The 20448-nt window shown below is 32.1% G+C and overlaps 1 protein-coding gene across 44 annotated transcripts in view; it reads left to right on the top strand.

Moving 5' to 3' along the window:
- Positions 1–20448, top strand: part of LOC127540547 (oviduct-specific glycoprotein-like) — a 55188-nt gene that overhangs the window by 9297 nt on the left and 25443 nt on the right. For 9 of the 44 annotated variants that reach the window (XM_051965303.1, XM_051965286.1, XM_051965281.1 and 6 more), the window contains 22 exons: positions 352–372; positions 2288–2308; positions 3035–3055; positions 3781–3801; positions 5129–5149; positions 5875–5895; positions 6587–6607; positions 7335–7355; positions 8037–8057; positions 9494–9514; positions 10234–10254; positions 11015–11035; positions 11762–11782; positions 12484–12504; positions 13227–13247; positions 13940–13960; positions 15763–15783; positions 16516–16536; positions 17269–17289; positions 18005–18025; positions 18765–18785; positions 19514–19534. In XM_051965303.1, the coding sequence (XP_051821263.1) occupies positions 352–372; positions 2288–2308; positions 3035–3055; positions 3781–3801; positions 5129–5149; positions 5875–5895; positions 6587–6607; positions 7335–7355; positions 8037–8057; positions 9494–9514; positions 10234–10254; positions 11015–11035; positions 11762–11782; positions 12484–12504; positions 13227–13247; positions 13940–13960; positions 15763–15783; positions 16516–16536; positions 17269–17289; positions 18005–18025; positions 18765–18785; positions 19514–19534 (462 nt within the window). Of the gene's footprint in view, positions 1–351; positions 373–2287; positions 2309–3034; positions 3056–3780; positions 3802–5128; positions 5150–5874; positions 5896–6586; positions 6608–7334; positions 7356–8036; positions 8058–9493; positions 9515–10233; positions 10255–11014; positions 11036–11761; positions 11783–12483; positions 12505–13226; positions 13248–13939; positions 13961–15762; positions 15784–16515; positions 16537–17268; positions 17290–18004; positions 18026–18764; positions 18786–19513; positions 19535–20277; positions 20299–20448 lie in introns of all 44 variants that reach the window. The other 35 variants (XM_051965307.1, XM_051965304.1, XM_051965300.1 and 32 more) reach the window with 13 other exon arrangements.

Raw genomic sequence — 20448 nt, 5'->3', positions numbered from 1 at the left:
ACTCATTGTCACATGTCAAATAAGTTCTTGGTTGTCTGATTCAGGCATACCTTTTCGGAGTTTTAGCCTCTACAGTGGAGAGATCCCTGTTACTTAAACGATTAAAAAAGAAGATAGTGTTTTTCGAAAGGCTTTAGAATGAACCTCTTAGGAAACATTGCTTTGATCAATGTAGTTTAAGCAATGATTCTGTGTATATTTCTCAATTTCAAGAAGCCTGAATATTCTCAAAGATAGACCTATCAAAAGAGGCATTCAAAATGTATGGAAAGGACAATTCAGAGAAGATAATTTTGCCTGTTTCTCTGTGTGTTTCTCTTTCTCTGTGTGCCTTTTTCACCCATCCTTCAGGTGTGAGCAAAGATGCAACTGGTGAGTATTTTGTTTATTTTTCAACATTTATATGTGTTGCCATTATATATGACATGATTCATATGCCCTTAATTCCATACTTTTATCTAGCCCCAAATTTTATAGTGATAGCCTGTCTATTTTGTGCTTTGGGGTCTTTGTTTTCTAAAAGAGTGGTTTTAATTAATTGACAACATCGTGGAGATTTTTCACAAATGTCAGTGAATGCAAGGCGCAGGGACAGGAGGCATCTAGGAAAGTCAGTTTGATTTTATTATTATTATTATTATTATTTGTTTCAACTTGACTTGACCTTAGTAGCTATTCATCCCTTAATTTGATTGCTGGTAATGTAGATTGTTTGTGGGGCTATCACAGAGTTTTTCAGTGTGAGAACTCAATGTTTTTGCTAGAACACATCTCAGAGTTTATATGGATAGATGACATTTGTTTTGTTATTGAAAAAAAGGAAAAAAAGTCTTTACCAAGATCATAAGCTTATGTAATTTGAGCACTGTTCCCTGATCTGTATTGTCAAATCTATAATTTGATGAACCTTCTTCAAGATCAAGAAATCTAAATATCTAGGTAAATAGGTGCATTAAAAGTGACAAAGTAAAAATAGGAAATGGATAATATATAGGGACTTCTTTTGCCTATCCATGCTTTTTTTTTTTTCAATATCTGTGATTCTCTCCATTCTCATCACTCTTTCTTCTACTTTTCAGTGGTGAGTCATATCCACTTCATCATTATCCAATGATATGAATATGACTATATTATGGAGGAGTGGAAAGTGATTAATTGACATAGTGATGGAAACATTTTTAAAAAAATCAATGAATGGGAAGCATTGGGTCATAACCCATCTAGGGGAAGTCAGTAAGATAGACTGTCAGACCTCACCATTCCTTCAAAGTTCAATTGCAGTACACATTTAACTGGTCAAGCACATTAGAACTTAGTCAACAAGTATTGTATTAAGCATTTGCAATGTTCTAGACACTGTCTGGGCATTGGGAATATAAGGAAAGGGAATAACAATAGTCCTTTCTCTCAAGAACCTCACATCAAAATTAGGAGGCAAATACAAATAATTATGACCATAAAAATTCTGTATGAAGGAGCTAGAAGGTAAGCTTAGAGGGAGAACATTATTTTGTCCACATCCATTAAACTTGCCTCTACCTTCATGGAACTTTCACTCAGGATCTCATTCACACCACTTCTCCCCCCATCCTTTTTTTTTTTTTTTTTTTTTTTTTTTGCTTTTTATATACAAAACATATGCATGGGTAATTTTTCAACACTGACTCTTGCAAAAACTTTTGTTTCATCTTTTCTTTTCCTTCCCTCACCTCCACCCCTGGATGGCAGGTAGTCCCATACATGTTAAATATGTTAATGTATATTTTAAATACAATATATGTATACATATTTATGTATAGTTAAGTATACATTTAATATGTTAAAGTTAAGTATGATCTTAGTTTTATAAATTTAATGTTGGAAGTGTCTTTAGAGGCTGATCAGTCATAGATTTATCTATGAGAAAATTGACCCATAGTGATGATGTCAATTTTTAAAGGTCACAGCAATCATAATTGTGAGACCTGTGTTCAATACAAATATGAATAAATTATCCAAAATTTCAGAGCTCATGTGGAGAAATCCCTGTTACCTGAGAGACTGAAAAAGAAGAAAGTGTTTTTTACAAGGCTTTAGAATGAACCCTCCTGAGAACAGTCCTCTGATCAATATACATTAACTGATGATTCGGTGTGTATTCCTTAATATCAAGAAGGCTGTATATTCTCTATATACAGATAGAACTATAGATGCATTCAAAATGTATATAAAGGACAATCCAGAGAAGTTAATTTCACCTGTCTTGGTGTGCGTTTCTTTTTCTCTATCTCTTTCACCCATCCTTCAGATGTGAGCAAAGAGGCAACTGGTGAGTAATATCTTCTGCATTTTTCAATATTTATATGTGTTGATATTATATTGTAAAGGATATGAGCTGATTAGTATGGTCCCAATTCAATGCCCTTATGTAGCCCCAAATTTTATAATGGCAGTGCTTGTCTTTTTCATGTTCTGAAGTTTTTGTTTTCTAAAAGAGTATTTTTAATTATTTGACATCATCATAAAGATTTTCACAAATGTCAGTGAATAGAACACAGTGGGACATCAGGCATCTTGTAAAGTCAGTATGGTTTTAGTTTTATTTGTGTAAACTGGACTTAACCTTAGTAGTTAGTCAGTCCTTATCTTGATGGAAGAGAAAATCAATGGTCGTGGTGTTATCACTTTATAAAGATAATGGAGTTCTTGTATGAGGCCTGAGATCACCTCAAATATGTTTTGCTAGAAACCATCTCAGAGTTTATGTGGACAGATCCCTTTTATATTGCAAATGAAAAAAAAAAGGAAAAAAAAAGTCTTTACCAAGATCATAAGATTATGTAATTTGAGAATTGTTCCTTTATCCACATTGCTTATACCAGAATGTGTTGTGCCTTCTTCAATATCAATAAACCAAATATTTAGGTAACTAGATACATCAAAAGAGGCATAGTATAAGAAGCAAATGGATGATATATAGAAACTAATTTTCCCTCTGTTTTTCTCAATATCTGTGCTTCTCTCTGTCTTTTTCTCTCTTTCTTCTAATTTTTAGTGATGAACAAAGATGCAACTGGTGAGTCATTTTCTCTTCATAATTATCCAATGATATGCACATGATAATATTATAGAGAATTAGAAAAGTTTAGGAAAATACCATGATCAGTATGACCATCCCATAATTGTAGAACTCTAACGTCAGCTTTTGGAAAGGGGAGATTTTGTCTTTTTATTTTCCTCTGAAGTATTGCTTTTCTCTAACAGGTTTCTTTACTGATTGACATAATAATGGAAATTTTGAAAAAAAAATCATGGAATGGGGTCATACTGCCTCTAGGGGAAGTCAGTATGATCTTAGTTTTCTAAATTTGGAAGTATCTTAAGAGGCTGATCAGTCCATAGTTTTATCTATAAGGAAATTGATCCACAGTGATGAGATTAATTATTAAAGGTCACAGTGATCATAATTGTGAGACCTGAGTTTGACACAAACATGAGTAGATTATACAAAACCTCAGAGATTATGTGGAAAGATTCCTGTTATTTGAAAGATTGACAAAGAAGATAGAGTCTTTCAAAAAGCTTTAAAATGAATCCCTTAGGAAACAGTGCTTTGATCGATGTAGTTTAACCAATGATTCACTGTGTATTCTTCAATATCATGAACTTTGAATATTCTCAAAGGTAGACTTATTAAAAGAGACATTCAAAAGGGATGCAAGAACAATCTAGAGAAGGTAATTTTACCTGTCTCTCTGTGTGTTTCTCTTTCTCTATTCATCTTTTTCACCCATCCTTCAGGTATGAGGAACGATGCAACTGGTTAGTATATCTTCTTTATTTTTCAATATTTATGTGTTGACATTATATAGTAAAGGGAAACGAATGATCCATATAACCTTAATTCCATGCTTTTATCTAGCCCCAAATTTTATAGTGATAGAGCTTGTCAGTTTTGTGCTTGGGGTCTTTGTTTTCTAAAAGAGTGTTTTTAATTAATTGACAACATCGTGGAGATTTTCACAAATATCAGTGAATGGCATGCATTGGGTTATGAGGCATCTAGAAAAGTCAGTTTGATTTTATTTATTTTTTGTTTGTTTCAACTTGACTTGACTTTAGTAGCTATTCAATCCTTAGTTTGATTGCTGAGAATGTAGATTGTGATGTTATCACTGAGTTCTTCAGTGTGAGAACTGAGATCAACTCAAATATGTTTTGCTAGAACACACCTCAGAGTTTATATGGATAAATCCCATTTATTTTGTAATTAAAAAAAAGTCTTTACCAAGATCATAAGCTTATGTAATTTGAGCACTGTTCCCTGATTTATGTTGCCAAACCCATAATTTGATGAGCTTTCTTCAAGATCAAGAAGCCTAAATATTTAGGTAAGTAAGTGCATTAAAAGTGGCAAAGTAAAAATAGGAAATGGATAATATATAGGGGCTTCTTCTGCCTATCCATGTTTTTTTCAATACCTATGATTCTCTCTATCCTCATCTCCCCTTCTTCTACTTTTCAGTGGTGAACAAATATTATGAGTCATATCCACTTCATCATTATCCAATGATATGAACATGACAATATTATGGAGGCGTAGAAAGTGATTAGTTGACATAGTGATGGAAATATTTTTTAAAAATCAGTGACTGGAAAGCATTGGTCATACCGCATGTAGGGGAAGTCAGTATGATCTTATTTTATAAATTTAATGTTGGAAGTGTCTTTAGAGGCTGATCAGTCCATAAATTTATTTATGAGAAAATTGATTCATAGCAATGATATCAATTTTTAAAGGTCACAGTGATCATAATTGTGAGACCCATGTTCAGTACAAACATAATTAGATTATCCAAAATCTCAGCACTCATGTGGAGAAATCCATTTTACTTGAGAAATTGAAAAAGAAGAAAGTTTTTTCACAAGTCTTTAGAATGAACCCTTCTCGGAACAGTCCTTGATCAATGTAGTTTAACCAATGAATCAGTGTGTATTTCTCAATATCAAGAAGCCTATATATTCTCAAAAACAGACCTATTAATAAATTCACTCAAAATGAATGTAAAGGACAATCCAAAGAAGTTAATTTTACTTGTTTTGGTTTGTTTTTCTCTTTCTTTGTTTAATTCTTTCATCCATCCTTCAGATGCAAGCAAAGAGGCAACTGGTGAGTAATATCTTCTGCATTTTTCAATATTTATATGTGTTGATATTATATTGTAAAGGATAAGAGCTGATTAGTATGGTCCCAATTCAATGCCCTTATGTAGCCCCAAATTTTATAATGGCAGTGCTTGTCTTTTTCATGTTCTGAAGTTTTTGTTTTCTAAAAGAGTATTTTTAATTATTTGACATCATCATAAAGATTTTCACAAATGTCAGTGAATGGAACACAGTGGGACATTAGGTATCTTGTAAAGTCAGTGTGATTTTAGTTTTATTTGTGTCAACTGGACTTGACCTTAGTAGCTAGTCAATCCCTAGCTTGATGGAAGAGAAAATCGATGGTTGTGGTCTTATCACTTTAAGAAGATAATGGAATTTTTATATGAGACCTGAGATCAACTCAAATATGTTTTGCTAGAAATCATTTCAGAGTTTATGTGGATATATCCCTTAAATATTGCAAATGAAAAAAAAAGGAAAAAACACTTTATTATTATCATAAGGTTATGTAATTTGAGAACTGTCCCCTTATCCACATTGCTTGCACCAGAATTCGATGTGCCTTCTTCAATATCAATAAACCAAATATTTAGGCAAATAGATACATCAAAAGAGGCATAGTATAAGAAGAAATGGATAATATATAGAAACTAATTTTCCCTCTGTATATTTTTCTCAATATCTGTGCTTCTCTTTGTCATTTTTTCTCTTTCTTCTAATTTTTAGTGATGAACAAAGATGCAACTGGTGAGTCATATCCTCTTCATCATTATTCAATGATATGCACATGATAATATTATAAAGAATTAGAAAAGTTTAGGAAAATACCCTGATCATTATGACCACTCCATAATTGTAGAAATTGTTTTTCTCTAACAGCGTTTTTTTTATTGATTGACATAATAATGGAAATTTTGAAAAAATAACTGAACGGGGTCATACATCATCTTAGGAAGTCAGTATGATCTTAGTTTTCTAAATTTGGAAGTATCTTAAGAGGCTGATCTATCCACAGTTTCATCTATAAGAAAATTGATTCATAGTGGTGTGATCAATTATTAAAGGTCACAGTGATCATAATTGTGAGATCTGAGTTCGCTGCAAATATGACTAGATTATACACAGTCTCAGAGATTATACAGAGAAATCCTTAGTAATTGAAAGACTGAAAAAGAAGAAAGTGTCTTTTTTTTTTTTTTGAAAGTGTCTTTCAAAAGACTTTAGAATGAATCCCTTAGGGAACAGTGCCCTGATCAATGTAGTTTAACCAATGGTTCAGTGTGTATTCCTCAATATCAAGAAGACTGAAATTTCTCAAAGATAGACCTATTAAAAGAAGCATTCCAAATGTATGTAAAGGACAATCAAGAGAAATTAATTTTACTTCTCTCTGTGTATGATTCTTTTTCTCTGTTTATCTCTTTCACCCATTATTAAGGTGTGAGCAAAGGTGCAACTGGTGAGTAATTTCTTCATTTTTCAACATTTATATATGTTGATATTAAATAGTAAAGAGAAATGAGCTGATCAGTATGACCTCATCCATGCCTTTATCTAGCCCCAAATTTGGTAGTGGTAGAACTTGTCTGTTTTTTTCCTCCAAAGTCTTTACCTTTTAAAAGAGTGTTTTTAATTAATTAACAACATTATGGAGATTTTCATAAATGTCAGTGAATGGGGCACACCGGGACATGAGGAATTTAGGAATGTCAGAGTGATTTTAGTTTTTTTTTGTTTCTACTGGACTTGCCCTTAGTAGCTAGTCAATCATTAGCTTGATGGACGAGAAAATAGATTGTTTGTGGTGTTATCATTTTAGAAATATTAATGGAATTCTTCATTGTGAAACCTGAGATCAACTCAAATATGTTTTGTTATAAAACATCTCAGAATTTTATGGATAGCTCCCGTTTACTTTGCAAATTAAAAAAAAAAGGGAAAAATATCTTTAGTAAGATTGTAAGCGTGTTTTTTTTGAGAAACGTTCCCTGGTATATGTTGCTTAATCCATAATTCAGTGAGTCTTCTTCAAGAACAAGAAGCCTAAATATTTTGATACATAGGTACATTAAAATTTGCAAAGAAAATGTAACAAATGGAAAATATACATGACCTAATTTTCCCTCTCTATGTTTCTCTCAATATCTGTGATTCTCTATGGCCTCATCTCTCCTTCTGTTTTTCAGTGGTGAACAGAGATGCAACTGGTGAGTCATAGCCTTTTTATCATTATCCAATGATATGCCCATGATAATATTATGTAGCAATCAAAATTTTCAGAAAATTATCTGATCAATATGACATTCCTGTCACTGCAGCCATCTACCTTAACTTTTAGAAAGGAGAGATTTTGCCCTTTGTGATTTTCTTCTGAAGTGTTTGTATTCCCTAACAGGTTTCTTCACTGAATAATTGTCATAATAAAGGACATTTTGAAAAAAAAATCAGTGAATGGGAATCATTTAGGCATAAACTTCTAGGGGAAGTCAGTATGAGTTTAATTTTATAGATTTAATGTTGGAAGTGTCCTTAGAAGTTGATCAGTCCTTAGTTTTATATATGAGAAAATTGATCCAGAGTGATAATATCAATTATTTGTGGTCATAGTTATCATCATTTTAAGACTTGTGTTCATATAAAACCTTAGAGATTGTGTGGAGAGATCCCTGTTACTTGAAAGTGTCTTTAGGGTACAGTTCCCTGATCAATATATTTTAACCAATGTTTTGGTGGGTATTCCTCAATATAAAGAAACCTGGATATTCTCATATATAGACCTATTAACAAGGCATTCAAAATGTATGTAAAGGACAATCCAGAGAAGATAATTTTACCTGTCTCTGTATGTTTCTCTCTTTCTCTGGTCCTCTTTTTCTCCCATCCTTCAGGTATGAGGAAACGTGCAACTGGTGAGTATTATCATCTTTATTTTTTCAGTATTTTTATGTGTTGATTTTATATAATAAAGGGAAAAGAGCTGATAAGTGTAACCTTAATTCCATTCCCTTATCTAGACTCAAATTTTATAGTGGTAGAGCTTGTTTCTCTTGCTCTCTGAAGTCTAACATTGTGGAGATTTCACAAATGTCAGTGAATGGGACACACTGGGACATAAGGCATCTAGTGAAAGTCAGTGTGATTTTAGTTTTGTTTCAACTTGCCTTGATCTTAGTAGCTATTTAGTACTTAGCTTGAAGGATGAGAAAATAGATTGTTGCATTATCATTTTATACAGGTAACTGACTTCTTCAGTGTGAGACCAAGATCAATTCGGATATGTTTTGCTAGAACACATCTCAGAATTTATTTGGATAGGTCCCATTTATTTTGCATTTTTTTAAAAAAGGAAAAATGTTTTTAGGAAGAGCATAAGCATATATATTTTTTTTTTTTTGAGAAGCATTTCTTGGTTTATGTTGCTTAACCTGTAATTTGTTGATCATTCTTCAAGATCAAGAAACCTAAATATTTAGGTAAATAGGGGTATTAAAAGTGGCAAAGTAAAAGTATCAAAAGGATAATATATAGATGCTAATTTTGCTTATCTATGTTTTTTCTCAATATCTGTGATTTTCTTTGCCCTGATCTTTCTTTGTTCTACTTTTCAGTGGGGAACAAATATGCAAAATGTGAATCATATCTTCTTCTTTATTATTCAATGATATGCAGATGATAATATGTAGCAGTGGAAAGTTTAGAGAAACGAACTGATCTGTAAGAACTTTGTGTCAATGTAATCACCTAACCTCAACTTTTAGAAAGGGAAGATTTTGTCTGTTTTGACTTTCCTCTGAAGTATTGGTTTTCCCTAACAGGGTTTCTTCACTAATTATTTCATATAATAATGGAAATTTTGAAAAAAATCATTGAATGTGAAGCATTGGGTTATACCACATCTTAGGGAAGTCAGTATCATCTTCATTTAATTAATTTGATGTCCTTAGATGCTGATCAATCATAGTTTTATCTTTGACAAAATTGATTCATAGTGATGAGATCAGTTATTAAAGGTCACAGTGATCATAATTGTGAGACTTATGATTAGATTTCATAAAATCTCAGAGATCACGTGGAGAGATCCCTGTGACTTGAGAGATTGAAAAAGAAGAAAGTGTTTTTCACAAGACTTTAAAATGAACCCATTAGAGAACAGTCTTCTGATCAATGTACTTTAACCTATGATTCTGTGTGTATTCTTCAATATCAAGAAGGCTGAATATTTTCAAAGATAGACCTATTAAAGAGGCATTCAAAATATATGTAAAGGACAATCTAAAGAAGATAATTTTACATGTCTCTGTGGGTTTTTCTCTTTCTCTGTCCATATCTTTACCCCATCATTCAGGTGTGAGGAAAGGTGCAACTGGTGAGTATTATCCTCTTCATTTTTCAATATTTATATGTATTGATATTATACAGTAAAGAGAAATGAGCTGATCATTATACCCCCAATTTTAAGATCTTATCTAGTTCCCAAATTTGTAGTGGTAGTGCTTGTCTGTTTTGTCCTCTGAAGTTTTTCTTTTCTAACAAAGTGTTTTTAGTTTATTGACAACATCTATTTTCACAAATATCAGTGAATGAGACACATTGGGACATGAGGCATCTAATCAAAGTCAGTGTGATTTTAGTTTTATTTGTTTCAACTTGCCTTGACCTTAGTAGCTAATCAGTCCTTAGCTTGATGGATGAGAAAATAGATGGTTTTAGTCTCATTACTTTATAAAGATAACAAAGTTTTTGTATGAGACTTGAGATCAACTCAAATATCTTTTACTGGAAAACACATCAGAGTTTACATGAATTTACTTTGCAAATAGAAAAAAAGGGGGAAAAAGTCTTCACCAAGATCGTAAGCTTATGTAATTTGAGAAGTGTCCCCTGATCTATGTTACTTAACCCATAATTCAGTGTGACTTCTTCCAGATCAAGAAGGCAAAGATTTAGGCAAATAGATGCATCAAAAGAGGCATAATAAAAGTAGCGAATGAATAGATAATACATAGGACCTAATTTTCCCTTTCTATGTTTTTCTCAATATCTGTGGTTCTCTCTGTTCTTGTCTCTCTTTCTTCTAATTTTCAGTGGTGAACAAAGATTCAACTGGTGAGTCATATCATCTTCATAATTATCCAATGATATGCACATGATAATATTATGAAGAATTGGAAATGTTTAGGAAAATGACTTGATCAGTATGACCTTCCTTTCACTGTAGCCATCTAAACTCAGCTTTTAGAAAGGGGAGATTTTGTCCATTTTGATTTTCCTCTGAAGTATTGATTTTCTCTAACAGGGTTTTTTTTTTTTTTTTTTTTTTTTTTTACTGATTGACATAATAATGGAAACTTTGAAAAAATCAGTGAATGGAAAGCACTGGGTCATACTGCATGTAGGGGAAGTCAGTATGATCTTAGTTTTATAGATTTAATGTTGAAAGTGTCCTTAGTGGCTGATCAGTCCATAGTTTTATCTATAAGAAAATTGATCCATAGTGATGAGATCAATTATTAAAGGTCACAATGATCATAATTGTGAGACCTGTGTTCAATACAAATATGATTAGATTATAGAAACTCTCAGAGTTTATGTGGAGAGATCCCTGTTACTTGAGATATTGAAAAAGAAGAAAGTGTCTTTTGAAAGGTTTTAGAATGAACCCTTTAAAGGACAGTGCCCTGATCAATATAGTTTATCCAATGATTCAGTTGTGTGTTCCTCAATATAAAGAAGCCTGGTTATTTTCAAAGATAGACCTATTAATAGAGGCATTCAAAATATATGTAAATGAAAATCCAGAGAAGCTAATTTTACTTGTCTGTTTGTGTTTTTCTTTCGCTGCTTCTCTCTTTCACCCATCCTTCAGGTGTGAGCAAAGATGCAACTGGTGAGTAATATGCTCTTCATTTTTCAATATTTATATGTGTTGGTATTATAAAGGAAAATTAACTGATCAGTATGACCTTAATTCTATGCCCTTATCTAGCCCCACATTTTGTAGTGGTAGTGCTTGATTGTTTTGTCCTCTGAAGTCTTTCTTTTCTAACACAGTGTTTTTAGTTTATTGAGAACATCTGGGAGATTTTCACAAATGTCAATGATTAGGACACACTGAGATATGAGGTATCTCTAAAAGTCAGTGTGATTTTAGTTTTATGTGTTTCAATTGGACTTGACATTAGTAAATAGTTCTTAATTTGATGGACGAGTAAATAGATTGTTTAATGGTGTTATCATTTTAGAAAGATAACAGTTTTTTGGTGTGAGACCTTAGATCAACTCATATATATTTTGTTAGAAAACATCTCAGAATTTAATGACTAGATCCCTTTTGCTTTATAAATGAAAAAAAAAAAGAAAAAAAGTCTTCACCAAGATAGTAAGCTTATGTAATCTGAGAAGTGTCTCCTGATTTATGTTACTTAACCCATAATTCAGTGTGACTTCTTCCAGATCAAGAAGGCAAAGATTTAGGCAAATAGGTGCATCAAAAGAGGCATAATAAAAGTAGCAAATGGACAGATAATACATAGGACCTAATTTTCCCTCTCTGTGTTTTTCTCAATTATCTATGGTTCTCTCTGTTCTTGTCTCTCTTTCTCCTAATTTTCAGTGGTGAACAAAGATGCAACTGGTGAGTCATATTCTCTTCATAATTATCCAATAATATGCATATAATATTATAAACTGTTTAGTATGATTATCCCATAACTATAAGAAATCTAATGAAAACTTTTAGAAAGGGGAGATTTTGTCCATTTGGATTTTCGTCTGAAGTATTGGTTTTCTCTAACAAGGTTTATTCACTGATTGACATAATAATGGAAATTTTGAAAAAATCTCTGAATGGGAAGCATTTGGTCATGCCCTATCTAGAGGAAGTCAATATGATCTTAGTTTTATAAATTTAATTTTGGAAGTTTCCTAAGAGACTGATCAATCCATAGTTTATCTATAAGAAAATTGATCTACAGTGATGAGATCAATTGTTAAAGGTCATATTAATCATAATTGTTTGAAAAAATATGATTAAATTATACCAAATCTCAGGGATTATGTAGACAAATCCCTGTTACTTGAGAGATTGAAAAAGAAGAAAGTGTCTTTTGAAAAGCTTTAGAATGAACCCCTTAGGAAACAGTGCCCTGATCAATATAGTTTAACCAATGATTTAGTGTATATTCATCAATATCAAAAAGCCTGAACATTCTCAATTAAAAAACTAGGCATTCTATTAAAGGAGGCATTCAAAATTTATGTAAAGGACAATCCAGAGAAGCTAATTTTGCTTGTCTGTTTGTGTTTCTCTATTTATCTCTTTTACCCATCCTTCAGGTGTGATAAAAGATGCAACTGGTGAGTAATATGTTCTTCATTTTCCAATGTTTATATGTGTTGATATTATATAATAAAGGCAAATGAGCTGACCAGTATGACCATAATTCCATGCCCTTATGCAGCCCCAAATTTTGTAGCAATAGAGGCTGATTGTTTTTTCCTCCAAAGTTTTTGTTTTCTAATAGAGTATTTTTAATTAATTAACAACATTATGGAGATTTTCACAAATGTCAGTGAATGGGATGCACTGAGACATGAGGCATCTAGGAAATTCAGTGTGATTTCAGTTTTATTTGTGTCAATTGGATTTGACCTTAGTAGCAGTCAGTCCCTAGCTTGATGGAAGAGAAAAATAGGTAGTCATAGTATTGTCACTTTATAAAAGTAATGGAGTTCTTGTATGAGAATTGAAATCAACTCAAATGTGTTTTGTTAGAAAATATCTCAGAGTTTATATGGATAGATCTCTTTTACATTGCAAATAAAAAGAGGGCAAAAAAAGTCTTTATCAAGATCACAAACATGTAATTTGAAAAGTGTTCTCTTATCATGTTGCTTAACTTGTAATTAAGTGTGTCTACCTCAATATCAATAAACCAACTATTTAGGAAAATAGGTACATCAAAAGAGCCATAGTACAAGAAGCAAATGGATAATACATAGGAATTATTTTCCCCTCTGTATGTTTTTCTCAATATCTCTGGTTCTCTCTGTCCTTTTCTCTTTCTTCTAATTTTCAGTGATGAACAAAGATGCAACTGGTGAGTATTGATCTCTTCATCATTATCCAGAAATATGCACATGATAATATTATGTAGTATTGGAGAAGTTTAAGAAAATGACCTGATCAGTATGACCATTCCATCACTGTAGAAATCCAACCTCAACTTTTAGAAAGGGGAGATTTCATCCATTTTGAATAATTGATATAATAATTCAGATTTTGAAAATCACTGAATGGGAAGCATTGGGTTATAATGCATTGAGGGCAAGCAAGTATGATCTTAGTTTTATAGATTTAAAGTTGGAAGTGTCCTGCAAGGTTGATCAATCCAAAGTTTTATCTATGGGAAAATTGATCCATAGTGATGAGATTATGAAAGCTCAAAGTGATCATAATTGTGAGACCTGTGTTCAATACAAATATGATTAAATTATAGAAAATTTCAGAGCTGATCTGGAGAGATTCCTGTTACTTGAGAGATCAAAAAAGAACCAAGTATCTTTTGAAAGACTTTAAAATGAACCCAATAAGTAACAATCCCTTGATCAATTTAACGTTAACTAATGATTCAGTATTTATTCCTCAATATGAAGAAGCCTAAATATTTTCAAAGATAGACCTATTAGAATAGGCATTCAAAATATATGTAAAGGACAATCTAGTGACAATAATTGTACTTGTCTCTCTGTGTGTTTCTCTTTCTCTGTTGATCTTTCACTCATCCTTCAGTTGTGAGCAAAGTTGCAACTGGTGAGTAATAGCTTCATTTTTCAATATTTATATGAGTTGATATCATAGTAAGTGGATGTGAGCTGATCAGTGTGATCTTAATTCCATGCCATTATCTGGATCCAAATTTTTTAGTAGTAAAGCCTGTCTGTTTTGTCCTCTGAAGTCTTTGCATTTGAAAAAAAGAGGTCTTAATTTATTGACAACATTGTGGAGATTTTCACAAATGTTAGTAAATGGGATGCATTGGGACATGAAACATTTAGGAACATCAGTACGATTTTAGTTTCAACTGGACATAACCTTAGGAGCTAATCAGTCGTTACTTTAATGGATGAGAAAATAGATCATTTGTAGTTCTAACACTTTATGAAGATAAGGGAGTTCCTCTGTTTGAGACCTGAGGTCAACTCAAATATGTTTTACTAGAAAACATCTCAGTTATATGGATAGATCCCATTTACTTTGCAAATGGAAAAAAAAAGTGAAAAAATGTCTTTTCTAAAATCATAAGCTTATGTAATTTGAAAAGTGTTCCTTGATCTATGTTGCTTAACCAGTAGTTCGGTGTGCCTTCTTCAAGATCAAGAAACCTAACATGTAGGTAAATAGGTGCATTAAAATTGGCAAAATAAATTCTCAATATCATTTGATATTGAAAGGTAATTTTTCCTTTCTATGTTTTTCTCAATATCTGTGATTCTCTATGTCCTCGTCTCTCTTTCTTCTCCTTTTTTTTATGGTGAACAAAGATGCAACTGGTAAGTCATAACCTTTTCATTATTATCCCAAGATATGTACATGTTAATATTATTTAGCAGTATTAAGTTTTGTAAAATGAACTGATCAATATGACCTTTCTTTCACTGTATCCATAACCTCAACTTTTAGAAAGAGAAGATTTTGTCTGCTTTGATTTTTTGTGTCAATAATTTCTTTACTGGTTAATTGACATAATAATGGAAATTTTAAAAAAATAAGTGAATGAGAAACATTGGTTCATAATGCATGGAGGACAAGTCAGTATGGTCTTAGTTTTATAGATTTAATGTTGGAAGTGTCCTTAGTGGATGGACAGAAGCAGCTACACCTAAAGAAAGAACACTGAGAAATGAATATAAACTGCTTGCATTTTTGTTTTTCTTCCCGGGTTATTTTTACCTTCTGAATCCAATTCTCCCTGTGCAACAAGAGAACTGTTCAGTTCTGCACACATATATTGTATCTGGGATATACTGTAACCTATTTAACATGTATAGGACTGCTTGCCATCTGGGGGAGGGGGTGGAGGGAGGAAGGGAAAAAATTGGAACAGAAGTGAGTGCAAGGGATAATGTTGTAAAAAATTACCCTGGCATGGGTTCTGTCAATAAAAAATTATTTAAAAAAAAAGGAAGTGTCCTTAGTGGCTGCTCAGTCCATAGTTTTATTTATGAGAAAATTGATTCATAGTGATGGTATCAAGTATTAAAGTTTGAAGTGATCATAATTGTGAGACCTGTGTTTAAAACAAATATATTTAGATAATAGAAAATCTCAGAGATTATGAGGAGAGATACCATTACTTGAGGGACTGAAAAAGGAGAATGTGTCTTTTTCAAAGCTTTAGAAAGAACCCATTAGGGAGCAGTTTCCTGGTCAATGTACTTTAACCAATTATTTGGTGTATATTCCACAATATCAAGAATCCTGAATATTCTCTAAGATAGACCTATTAAAAGAATTATTCAAAGTGTATGTAACAAACAACCCAGAAAAGCTAATTTTACCAGTTTGTATCTGTATTTCTCTTTTTCTGTTTATCTCTTTCACCCATCCTTCAGGTGTGAGCAAAGATGCAATTGGTGAGTATATATCTTCTTCATTTTACAATATTTATTTGTGTTGATATTATATAGTAAAAGGAAATGAGCTGATCAGTATGACTTTATTTCCAGGCCCTCGTCTAGCCTCCAATTTTGTTGCAGTAGAGTTTGTCTTATTTGTCCTCTGAAATCGTTCTTCTCTAAAAGGATGTTTTAATTAATTGAAAACATTGTGGAGATTTTCACAAATGTCAGTGAATGGAATGCACTGGGATATGAGGCATCTAGAAAATCAGTGTGATTTTAGTTTTATTTGTTTCATTTGGGCTTGACCTTAGTTGCTGTTCAGTCTTAGCTTGATGGATGAGAAAATAGATTGTTTGTGGTGTTATCATTTAATAAAGATAATGTCATCCTTCAGTGTGAGACCAGAGATCAGCTCAAATATGTTTTGCTAGAAAACAGCTTAGAGTTTGTTTGGATAGATGCCATTTATTGTGCAAATGAAAAAAAAAATGGGAAAAAAAGTCTTTTACCAAGATCATAAGCTTTTGTAATTTGAGCAGTGTCCTTGATCTATGTTGCTTAACCGATAATTCAATGTGTCTTCTTCAAGTTCAAGAAGCCTATTATTTAGGTAAATTGATGCATTAAAAGTAGCAAAGTAAAAGTAGCAAATGGATAATATATAGGAGCTAATTTTCCCTTTCTATGTTTTCCTCAATATCTCTGATTCTCTATGGCTTCATCTCTCTTTCTTCTATTTTTCAGTAGTGAACAAATATGCCACCGGTGAGTCATAACCTCTTTATCATTATCCAAAAATATACCCATGATAATATTATGTAGCAATTATAAAATGAACTGATAAGTATGAACTTGCTGTCACTGTAGCCATCTAATCTCAACTTTTAGAAAGGAGAGATATTTTCCATTTTGATTTTTCTCTGAGGTATTTGTTTTCCCTAATAGGGTTTCTTCGCTAAATAATTGCCATAATAAAGGAAATTTTGGAAAAAAATCATTCAATGGGAAGAATTGGGTCACACCACTTCTAGGGATAGTCATTATGATCTTAGTTGAATAGATATAATGTTGGAAATGTCCTTAGAGGATGATTAGTCCATGGTTTGATGTATGAGAAAAATGATCCATAGTGATGAGATCAGTTATTAAAAGTTATAGTGATCATAATTGTGGGACTTGTGTTCCATACAAATATCATTCAATTATACAAAATCTGAGAGATTATATGGAGAGATTCCAGTTATTTTAGAGATTGAAAAAGGCTTTAAAATAAACTTCTTTAGAATAAACTTCTTAGGGAACAGTCCCCTGGTCAATGTACTTTAGCCAATGATTCTGTGTGTATTCCTCAATATCAAGAAGCCTGAATATTCTCAAAGATAGACCCCTTAAAAGAGGCATTCCAAATGCACGTAAAAGACAATCCAGAGAAGATAATTTTACCTAACCCTGTATGTGTTTCTCTTTCTCTGTTTATCTCTTCCACCCATCCTTCAGGTGTGAGCAAAGTTGCAACTGGTGAGTATTAACTTCTTCATTTTTCAATATTTATATGTGTTGATATTATATAATAAAGGGAAAAGAGGTGATCAATATGACCTTAAATCTATGCCCTTATCTAGCCAAAATTTTATAGTGGCACAGCTTTTCTGTTTTGGCCATTGAAGTCATTGTTTTCTAAAAGAGTTGTTTTAATTAATTGACAACATCGTGGAGATTTTCACAAATGTTAGTAAATGGGATGCACTAGGACATGAGGCATCTAGGAAAGTCAATGTGAATTTTTATTTGTTTCAACTGGACTTGACTTTATTAGCTATTCAGTCCTTATTTTAATGGAAGAGAAAAAATATTTGTCATGTTATCATTTTAGAAAGATAACAGAGTTCTTCATTGCGAGTACTGAGATCAACTTAAATATACTTTGTTAGAAAACATCTCAGAATGTAATGGACAGATCCCTTTTACTTTGCAAATAAAAAGAAGGGAAAAATATCTTTACTAAAAACAGAAGATTATGTAATTTGAGAAGCGTTCCCTTACTGTATTGCTTAACCCATAATTCAGTGAGCCTTCAAGATCAAGAAGCCTAATATTTATGTAAACAGGTGCATCGAAAGTGTCAAAATAAAAGTAGCAAATGAATAATATATAGGAGCTAATTTTGCCTCTCTATGTTTTCTCAGTATCTCTGATTCTCTATGGACTCATCTGTCTTTCTTCTATTTTTCAGTGGTGAACAAATATGCAAATCGTGAGTCATAATCTCTTCACTATCCAAAGATATGCACATGTTAATATTATGTAGCAGTGGAAAGTTTTGTAAAATGAACTGATCAGCATATATCCTTTTTGTTACTATAGTCATTTAACCTCAGCTTTTAGAAAGGAGAGATTTTTGTCCAATTTGATTTTTTTCTGAAGTATTTCTTTCTCCTAAAAGGATTTCTTCACAGATTAATTGAGATAATGCAAATCTTGAAAAAAATCAATGAATGGGAAGCATTGGTTCATAACACATTGAAGGGAAGTCAGTATTTCTTTAGTTTTATAGATATAATGTTGGAAGTGTTCTTAGAGGCTGATCAGTCCATAGTTTTATTTATGAGAAAATTGATCCATAATGATGATATCAATTATTAAAGGTCACTGTGATCATAATTGTGAGACCTGTTTTTGATAAAAATATGTTTATTTTGTGTAAAATCTCAGAGATTATGTGGAAAGATTCCAGTTACTTGAGAGATTGAAAAAGAAGAAAGTATCTTTCATTAGGCTTTAGAATGAATCCATTAGGGAATAGTTTTCTGATCAATGTAGTTTAACCAATGATTCAGTGTGTATTCCTTAATATCAAGAAGCCTGAATAATCTCAAAGATAGAGTTATTAAAAGATGCATTTAAATGTATATAAAAAAACCATCCTGAGAATATAATTTTAGCACTTTGTGTGTTTGACTTTCTGTGTTTTATCTCTTTCACCCCTCCTTCAGATGTGAGAAAAGTTGCATCTTGTAAGTAATAACTTCTTCATTTTTCAATATTTATATGTGTTGATATTATATAGTGAAGGGAAAAGAGTTGATCAGGTGACTCTAATTCCATGCCCTTATCTTACCCCAAATTTTATAGTGGTAGAGTTTATCTGTTTTGTCCTCTAAAGTCTTCCTTTTCTAACAAGAGTGTTTTTAGTTTATTGAGAATATCATGGAGATTTTCACAAATATAAGTGAATGGAGTGCACTGTGACATGAGGCATCTAGTGAATGTCAGTGTGATTTTAGTTTTATTTGTTTCCACTGGACTTCCTTAGTAGCTAGCCAGTTCCCAGCTTGATGGACAAGAAAAAAGATCATTTGTGTTGTTATCACTTTTAAAACATAATGGAATTCTTCAGTGTGTGACCTGAGATCAACTGAAAAAAGTTTAGCTAGCAAACCTCCCAGACTTTATATGGATAGATCCCATTTACTTTGCAAATTAAAAAAAAAAGGAAAAAAAAAGTCTTTACCAAGAGAGAAAGCTTATGTAATTTGAGAAGGGTTCTTTGATTTATATTGTTCAACCCATAATTTGGTGTGCCTACTTTAAGATCAAGAACCCTAATATTTAGGTAAATAGGTGCATTAAATGTGGCAAAGTAAAAGTAGCATATGGATAATACATAGGACTTAATTTTCCCTCTCTGTGTTTTTCTCAATATCTGTAATTCTCTATGGCCTCTCTTTTTTCTACTTTTTAGTCATGGACAAATATGTACCTGGTGAGTCATAACCTCTTCGTTATTATCCAAAGATATGCACATGTTAATATTATGTAGCAGTGGGAAGTTTCATATAGTGACCTGATCAATATGACCTTCCTGTTCTTGTATCCATCCAAACTCAAATTTTAGAAAGGAAAGATTTTGTCCTTTTTGATTTTTCTCTGAAGTATTTCTTTTTGCTATCAGAGTTTCTTCACTGATTAATTGACATAATAATGGAAATTTTGGAAAAAAAATCAATGAATGGGAAGCACTGGGTTATAACACATCTAGGGGAAGCCAGTATGGTCTTAGTTTTATAGATTTAATGTTGGAAGTTAGAGTTTGATCAGTCCATAATTTTATCTATGAGAAAATTAATCCATAGTGATGAGATCAATTATTAAAGGTCACAGTGATCATAATTGTGAGACCTGTGTTTGGTGCATATATTTTTAGATTAAACAAAATCTCAGAGATTATGTGGAGAGATTTCAGTTACTTTAGAGATTGAAAAAGAAGAAAATGTCTTTTGCAAGGCTTTAAAATGAGCCCAGTAAGGAACAGTCCCCTGATCAATGTACTTTAACTAATGATTCTGTGTGCTTTCTTCAATATCAAGAATCCTGAATATGCTCAAAGATAGTTCTATTAAAGGAAGCATTCAAAATGTATGTAAAGGACAATCCAGAGAAGTTAATTTTACCGTCTCTGTGTTTTTTTTTTTTTTTCTCTGTTTATCTATTTCACCCATCCTTCAGGTGCGAGCCCAGTTGTAACTGGTGAGTAATATCTTCATTTTTCAATATTTATATGTTTTGATGTTATATATGAAAGGAAAAATTGCTGATCAATATGACTTTAATTCCATGCCCTTATCTAGCCCCAAATTTTGTAGTTGTAGATCTTGTTTGTTTTGTCCTCTGAAGTCT

This window comes from Antechinus flavipes, chromosome 6 (assembly GCF_016432865.1).
Source record: "Antechinus flavipes isolate AdamAnt ecotype Samford, QLD, Australia chromosome 6, AdamAnt_v2, whole genome shotgun sequence".
NCBI lineage: Eukaryota > Metazoa > Chordata > Mammalia > Dasyuromorphia > Dasyuridae > Antechinus > Antechinus flavipes.
The sequence above is the reverse complement of the archived record's forward strand: the minus strand, read 5'-3'. Positions and strand labels throughout refer to the sequence as shown.